The sequence below is a fragment of the Limulus polyphemus genome, unplaced genomic scaffold (assembly GCF_000517525.1).
Source record: "Limulus polyphemus unplaced genomic scaffold, Limulus_polyphemus-2.1.2 Scaffold3676, whole genome shotgun sequence".
Classification (NCBI taxonomy): Eukaryota; Metazoa; Arthropoda; class Merostomata; order Xiphosura; family Limulidae; genus Limulus; species Limulus polyphemus.
The window spans coordinates 25,093-34,089 of record NW_013669286.1 but is presented as its reverse complement, the minus strand read 5'-3'; the positions used below and the strand labels follow the sequence as shown (position 1 = coordinate 34,089).

Below are 8,997 nucleotides of genomic sequence, written 5' to 3'. Positions count from 1 at the left end.
ATATATATATATATATATATATATATATATATCCTATTTTTCAATTTATATTATAATTACTAACATAATTTGACCTTTTAACAAACAGATTTTTTTTTTCATTATTACAGTTATAAACTGTTTCAATGATTTAATAATTTCTGAATTTCTCAGGAGTGATGCCTGATTCTGAAGTTAAAGAAATCTTGATCAATACATTTGGCAAACAGAGTCACGTCTTCCGAAAGTATGGAAGGATGATGTATTGGATGCCCAAGTTTAAAAACATTACCCCATTTCCTCTTCCTGATCCTCTACCAAAGGACCCTCTGGAACTAGCTAAGCTAGCTCTCCGGAGAATTTCTGTGGATCTACAAACAGAAATATCTGAGTGGAATGTAAGAAACTTTGATAACCATCATGAAAATATTTATGAATATTGTAACTGATTTGAAAATAAAACTAAGTTTCAACATAAACTAAAGAAAGTTTTACGAGTGTGATTTAAGCACATGTGTAGTTTGTAAAGTCGAAGGTTTCATTCAGGACTAACTGCACTATTACCTATAGTGATGTTACAATCTAATTAAAAAGTGATTTTTTTATACTTCTGAAGTTAAGTGAATTCTTAACATTCTAAAGTTAATTCAAAAAACTTATGTGCTGATAAAGGAAATATAATAGAAAATGAGATACTGATAAATTAGAAGGATTATAGTATCACATTTAGTCAGACAAGTAAAGTTGCAGTTTAAAAAAATAGATTGAAATATTTGTTATGAAATCATAAAACGGACTTGTAGATGCTGAGACTGAAAATATATTTTTCTTAGGCCTAAAAGTTATTTGTTATAAAATCATAAAACTGATTTGTAGATGCTGAAACTGAAAATATATTTTTCTTAAGCCTAAAAGTTATTTGTTATGAAATCATAAAACTGACTTGTAGATGCTGAGACTGAAAATATATTTTTCTTAGGCCTAAAAGTTATTTGTTATGAAATCATAAAACTGACTTGTAGATGCTGAGACTGAAAATATGTTTTTCTTAGGCCTAAAAGTTATTTGTTGTGAAATCATAAAACTGACTTGTAGATGCTGAGACTGAAAATTTATTTTTCTTAGGCCTAAAAGTTATTTCTTGTGAAATCATAAAACTGACTTGTAATTGCTGAGACTGAAAAAATATTTTTCTTAGGCTGAAGAACTTGAAGACTCATTGGACAAGACTTGGATAGTAGGTTCCCAAAGTCCGTTACAGAGACAACTCTTAGAACAGCACCCAGATGATCAAGCAGTATACATCGAAGGATCATTTATAGTTTGGTTACGGCAGATGGCAGTATCTTATTTTATTATGAGAGCCAATCCAAAAAAGTACCCTGCAAAAGAGGAAGATCTTGATGGTGCGTAAAGTTCTCATAGTAAATTTTGGGTTTTTCGTGTTAAGGATCTACTACAGAATTAAACACATGGTGATTAATTTTTGGTTTTAGGCATGTATCTGTAATTCTGAAGCTGTAATATGAAACATGATAGACCACCTTTGGTAACTAAACACATATTGTGGACAACTGAAAACTGCAGTTTCATTTTTATATTAGTTCTTGTTAGCTCAGCTAGATGATCATTAAATTCTTTAGAATTTTCGTACAAAGCTACACAAGGAATATCTGATCTTAGTCATCTTTAATTTTGAAAACTAGAGAAAAAGCAGCTAGTCAACTCTCATGTGACCAAATAGTGGGGTTTCACCACCACTCTTATATAGTACTCACACCTCTAAAGTACATTGCACATTTTTGTAGTAGTGGAATGCAAACCATGAGTCTTCATATTCACATTTCGCCAGCCACATCAACTTTGTGCGGACATTAAAAAATGTCACATTAGAGCTCTAGTTGTGGAATTTGACGTTTTATCATTTTCTGCACCCTCATTGAAAAGTGTGATTCACTCTAGTATGTAGTCTTTTTTAAACTTTTAGTTTTATAAGTTGTAATGTGAAACGTGACTAAAGTGGTTTCGAAATATATAATGCAACGTTTTGGAGGGTGTTAAAGCATTGGTAAAGTTTTAAAGACAACCTAGAGGAATGGCAGTATTTCTGTTTCTGTATAAATAGCACAGAGGATCATAACAAAAAATTAAATGAACACAGAAGCTTGAATGTTTTATAAATTGTATCAGAGATTTTCACATAAAGTTATGTACAACTTTCCAAGATGTCTGTAGAAAATATTATTGTATTGGTTGGAAGTTTGTAATATATGCTTCATATTTAGTTAAAAGAATCATTGTCATGTTTTGTAGCCTCTACAATTATTCAAGTCTGATAATTAGTTACAAATTTAGAATTATTTATAATTTGATAATAATTACTAATAGTTTATATCCTATGTTTTGGCTGCTGTTTTAAAAAATAATTCACACTTGGAGTAAACTTGCCGTTAAACATAAAATTCCTATCGACTTCAAATTCACTCAAAAATTCGACCGTAAACTAAAATTGTTACTGAATAAAAATTAAATAGAATCATGCAGTACCACCATTGTTTATGAAATAATATGTAAAAACTGTTCAGAATTCTACGTCAGAGATACTGGAAGAAAATTTCAAACCAGATTTACTGAACGTAATAAAAAAAACTTCCCATGTTTACCACCATTGCAATTAAATAAACTACAGTTTTTCTATATAAAACAATGTAGTTTTGAACAAACATCAACAAATGCAAAATAAAGGAATCCATCTTAATTGAACAAAACAGCCCAATTCTAAACCAACACTCCGGGTAACCAAGATATGTTTACTAAGCTGTCATGCAACTTCTGGTCATGTGACCTCTTTATTCCGTACTGTGTGTATATATATATATTCCTGTGTCTATGTAAGCTATTTATACCTGATGATGACAAAAGCTTGTTGAAATGTTCTTTTGTGATAAAGATTTTCACTACCCATTCAAGCCATCTCCAAACTTTATAGACTTGATCTTTGTGTGGTAGCCATTTTCAACTAGAGTGAAAGCTTGATGTTGTATTTCTGTTGCATTGTAACATACTGTTCTCACGTACAGAGGATATGTAAAAAGCATAAAATCAGAACAGTACTCAGAAGTTACATCACAGTTAATACACTCATCTTAAATACGTTTTAACTTATTAAAGTCACATCACAAAAATCTTCTCTAAATGATTCTCTTTTTTTGTGTCAAAAAAATAGTTTAAATTAAACCACATGAAAAATAGTCTAATAGAGCTAACTATGTTTAAAAAATTAAATGGAACTTGAAAGAGAGTTTAGGGCTAAGACATTAGGTTTAAAAAAACTTAAATGTAGATGATTTTAATTGATGTTGTTGTTAGTCATCCAAAATGCAGTTAGGATTAAAGCATTAAGAATAATTTTATTTTTAAATACCCAATATTCATAGAGCTTACTTCTTGTCAACATCAGCGACATGCCAATTGAGAATTAAACAGTAAGGTCGTTTTTTAAATTACGTGAAATATCAAACTAAACAGTGTTAAGAACGTACAACACAATAAGAATTTTTATATCGTCTTTCTTTCCTCATCCAATATGAGTATCCAATAAGGAGATTACAGTAACATTTTAACCATGTGTTAATAACTGTTTTGTAAAGAATGGTAAGAGAATATTACATAAAAAGACATCTTGATGTCATTAAAAATGCATTTGTAAAAGGTATTTTCAATAAAAATAATAATACTTTTTTTTAGCAGTATAAGGGATTCAAACTGATTTTTCAACTTAATTGGGCCTGGCATGGCCAAGTGGTTAGGGCACTCAACTTGCAATCTGGGGGTCGCGGGTTCAAATCCCCATCCCACCAAATGTGTTCGCCCTTTCAGCCATGGGGGTGTTATAATGTGATGGTCAATCCCACTATTCGTTGGTAAAAGAGTAGCCCAAGAGTTGGCAGTGGGTGGTGATGACTAGCTGCCTTCCCTCTAGTCTTACACTGCTAAATTAGGGACGACTAGCACAGATAGCCCTCGTGTAGTTTGCACGAAATTCAAAAAACAAACAAACAATCTACATAATCATAAGCTTTCATTGATTAAAGAATTTTTTTTATCTTACTTGACTTGCTTTTACTGTTTATAAAGAACTCAGTTCTTAAAGCATAAGCCATGGGCTTTGGCTGATCATAAAAGGTCAAGAAAGAATAGAGAAAAAGATCACCAGAGGTCAAATTTTTAAATTTGTACCCATATTTGGGGAAGTGGAACACTTTTAGTCCTCACTGTTTATAAAGGTCAAAGGTAGTCACATAGCAGTTATTTTGATATTTTTGTGATTTTCATTGACCATCGGGGTCCAGTTATAAGTCTTAGGTCCTAACCGTACATCAATAAATAATTAAATAAATAATATATGTGCTATTAATCCTTACCTTAAATGTGAATTGTAAATAATATCGATGATCGTTACGCTTCAGTTACTCAATTTAGTTCACTCTGTAACAATTGTTGCTCATGCACCTGAACATATATAAAGTGCTTAGACCTCTTCTGTTTCTGACGTAACGAGCCGGCCCTGAAGATCCCTGGTATTCTGGGTATGGGGTATGGCTGATATAGTGTGGTTGATTTATTATGATATAAACTTCTTTATTTCATTCTTAAGTTTGTAAAATTAAATGCCCCCCCTCAGTGGTAAAACTGGGGCTTGTAATGCCAAAAATAGGGTTTAAGTAGCTGCAGTTGGCAGAGCATAAATAGCTCTTTGAGTAGCTTTGTTCTTAACAACACCAACAGCAAAATTAAACTCGTAGAGTTAATTCACTGGTGCAGAATTGTTTTATATTTCTCTCTCTTTTTCTTCTAGTTCGTGTATTCCTCATTATGTATGATCACTCAGTTCATTTTGCATTTGGTGTATTTTTTTCACAAACCTGCTGGAAGTTATGAGTATTAATGTGTTTATATAAGTAAAGCAGTACTGTAATGAAAAAAAAAGTTTTAAACTGGTATTTTTTAATTTTTGTAAGATTGAGCCTGCTTTTTTTTTTAGAATATCTTAAGCACATTTTACAAGTTAACAATTTATTCATTGTTTGAAAATTATCAACAAAGCCATTGGCTAAGCTGCATTCAGCATGGATTGTGTTTTTTAAGTACAGGTTAAGTTTCTATTTGTTTGTTTATAAATTCTCACTGTTGTTTTTTAATTATTTTACATATTTCTGCCGTACACTTTCAGATATCTACTATGTGGTGCAATATAAACTATATTACATCATGTTACCTTGTAAGATCTATAACTTTGAGGTTTGTAGGTTTCTGTATACTGTGTATCGAGAACACACTGTGTGTATTTGAAAAGTATTCAATAGGTACTAGTAACTGGGTGGTTTTTAATGTGGAATTTAATTGCTTGGTTGAATTACATACAGATCTAAGCTACTTTGATTATACATTGAAGTTATTTTTATTGTTTATACAGAAATTTGCAACATTTTGAGTATTTAAAGGATTACAATCATCTACCTTGGTTTTGCGAGATGTACATTCTGAGCAGGTTTAAAAAGAACTAAGTTTGTGATGTTGGATCTAATGTTTCCACTTTCAAGGTACATTTGATTGTGGCTTTTTATTATAATGCATTTACCCTTATTCAATAAATAAAATCAATTGTACTTGAAATATTTGTCAGTCTTACAATTCTGAAATGTTAACTAATTTCAGGCTTTTGGAGTGTTCACTCTTAATCATTGTTGCTTTCAGTAATTAGATGATATGTTTCATTTGTTTTTGTTGAATTTGTTGTTAATTTTTATGTATAACTTTCTGTTTCAACAGATGTATCCAACATTACCTTGACAATGTTTGACCACCATCCAGAATCAAAAGAGCTGATGCTGGAACCTTCGATACATGAGCAAGAAGATGGTACTATTCTAGCTATGTGTGCCACAGGAACATCCAGCCGAGATTCGCTGCTGTCCTGGATCCGGTTTCTTCAGCACACCAACCCTTGTCTTAAGAAAATTCCTGTAGTCTTTACATTAAAGTCACCATCTAAAGAGCTGGTGACGGTGGCTGTGAATGAACAAGAAAGTTCCATTGCAGAATCACAAGAAGGTTGTAAGAAAATACCAACTCGTGATAAATTGAGCAATGTATCAAGTAACGAGGACTCTAGTAGTAGAACTCCAAGTAAAGACATTGCAGATAGATAACTTATTAATGTATAGTCCTAATTATATGTGTTCTTTAGTGTACATTTAGAAAAACAGATAACTGTATTGGTACATTTGAATTAGTCTTGCCCTATTAAAGCTGAAATAATATAGATTTTTCTATATTTCTTATAAATGATTTGTAAGGGTTGAATTGTACATTCTTAAAGCAAGGAGATCTAAAGACGTAACTTATAAAGAGCTGCTGATGATAATAATTCAATGAGAAAAATCTGAAATATTATTAGAATCAATAAATGAATGTATTACCTCTTGTATAGAATATCGAACTATATTATAAATAATTTTTTATGTGTGTATATATATTATAATCTCTGTCATCACATCTGGTCATGCTATATGTGATTGACTATGCATTTTGACAAAGGTCCTGTAACTAGTTTCCATTAGTAAAGACTTTGTCAGGTCTAAAACTAACAACTCCTTCTTGCAACTTTCCACAATCCATTTACTCTATCAGGATGACTGTCTCACAGCACCCGCTTGAACAGTCTGATCACACAGAAATACTTAGGCACTGAATCCAGCAACTTTACCTGTTAATTTCTTCATACGGAGTAGCATGAATACCCGTTGTTTCATTCTTTAACGACATGAGGTATGCAATGATTGAATGGGAGGTATGACTGGAATCCTTATCTTAGTGAACCTGTACCATTTTAGCCTTGTTTCTAGATGGAGATCTTTGATTGTTTTTGTGTAATGTTGCCTGGTTCATGTAGACAGATTCTGCCACTGACCTTTGCATTAGCAGATTTTCACCTGATGCTGCACTTTGCCTACCATGGCTGATGTACTTGCTGCAGGTTTCTTTCTAGATGATCTTGGTGTTCCAAGTTGAACTATATTAATTTTTTATCCAGTGTATCCCTATCGTGAAAATTCTAAATCCATAATCTGAACACATTTTTATAATCTAAGTGTATGAATATTTTGTCCAAATGTGGTTCTTATACATCCTGTTTCATCGTGACTTTATGTCAGTAGTTGTTGTCATGAGACTTGCTGATTTACTTAACCAAAATCGATTTGATATAAAATACTAAATCTTGTATATTTGACTAAATGATTTTGTAAAGCTTTTTTTAAAATCACACTCTCTACAATTTTTTTCATCATAAAAGAAAGAATAAATTACCTAGGCAACTCTTATCAACCTCTTTAAAAATAGCAGCAACATTAGCAACCCTCCAGCCCTTGGGCACCTGACCAGTGGAAATTAAGCTTCCAGAAATGATAGCGAGACGCTCATATCCACTCTTTGACCTCCTCTAAAACTGTGGGAGAAACATTATTGGTTCTGCTACTTTATTTTTAAACCCCTAATATTTCATTTTATTATCGAGGGATTAATTCCTTAAACCAAAATGGATGCTGCAAGTGTTTGTCAAAAAATCCTGATTTACCCATTGGACACGAACAGCATCTGATAACATTTATGTCTCTTTGGCTGAAAACTAGTCCAAACCATGTTATTATCCACAAAATTAAGAAAATTGAAATTTTTTAAGGTATAGGGATAATGATTAGGAAGTCATGAAAATAACTAATAAAAGAATGTGCAAAAAATTATGGGTTTAAACAGTTAATATCTACATGGTTTGGGTCAATTTCCAAAATATTTTCTGTACACTTCTCAGGGTCAGAAATATTTCTAACATTCTTTTCTTGTAAAAACAAAACAGGAGAAAATATTAAGAGCTCAACCATCTCATAGTCTTCAACATAAACCTTACCACCAGCATCCTTTAAGAACCCAGTCTCCATTTTAATATTTTGTTTGTCTTTATGTTTAAAACAAGGCCAAAATAAGAGTTTTACTCTTTTGATAAGTTAAACAGAGGCAGTTTAATGTTACATAAAACCATTTATGATTGACAAACCAAATAAATCACAGCATTTCAATTAAAAGGAATACAACGTTAAAATTATTACACAATAAATAGTTATTAAAAACAAGGAATTGCCCTAAAAAAGACTGTGCATATGTTTTGGTGACCGATGACACCATATTCAGGATGCTGAAACATGTAGATATTGTGATAATGTATTTCAATACGTTATGGCCCTCCAAATAGTAGCCAATAGGGCCATATCATATTGGTTCAACGCGATATGGACCTCTAGATGGTAGCCAGTGAGGCCATATCATATTAGTTCAACGTGATATGGAACTCTAGATGGTAGCCAGTAAGGCCATATATTAGTTCAACGTGATATGGACCTCTAGATGGTAGCCAGTAAGGCCATATCATATTGGTTCAATGCGATATGGACCTCTAGATGGTAGCCAGTAAGGCCATATCATATTAGTTCAATGTGATATGGCCATCTAGATTGTAGCCAACAAGGCCAGAATGTTTTGACTAATCTTGTTGTTAATGTACAGTTTTGACAAACCATTGGGGTCTTGTTGTATTGGTTAAATGCAGTATGGCCCTCTAGATGGTAGCCAACAGGGCCATAATGTATTGACTCATCATGTTGTTATCGTCCATTTGTGATAAGCAGTCGGAGCCATAACGTAATGGCGTTACTGAACAAGCCAATGATAACATAATTACCAATTACACATGATGTCTCTACAACATTGTTTCTCATACTTTTTTTTTTTGGCCACGGAACACTTTTCAGCTGAGAAAAAGCTTACGGAACACAAGACACGTGAAATATCGGTGTAGATGGTATGTTGCACGCCCAGCGCCCTCTAGACTTGTTTATTTTCATTCATTTATTTATTTAATCAAATTACATATTAATAAATTTTCATGCTTATAATATATTT

The 8,997-nt window shown here is 32.2% G+C and overlaps 1 protein-coding gene across 2 annotated transcripts in view; it reads left to right on the top strand.

Annotated features, from left to right (window-relative positions):
* The window catches only part of LOC106469836 (evolutionarily conserved signaling intermediate in Toll pathway, mitochondrial-like), a 15,129-nt gene extending 7,955 nt beyond the window's left edge, over positions 1 to 7,174 (top strand). For both annotated transcript variants that reach the window (XM_013930347.2, XM_013930348.2), the window contains exons 3-5: positions 154 to 377; positions 1,178 to 1,385; positions 5,812 to 7,174. In XM_013930347.2, coding sequence (XP_013785801.1) covers positions 154 to 377; positions 1,178 to 1,385; positions 5,812 to 6,191 — 812 coding nt within the window. In that variant the 3' untranslated portion in view covers positions 6,192 to 7,174. The remainder of the gene's footprint in view (positions 1 to 153; positions 378 to 1,177; positions 1,386 to 5,811) is intronic.
* Positions 7,175 to 8,997: the final 1,823 nt, after the last annotated feature.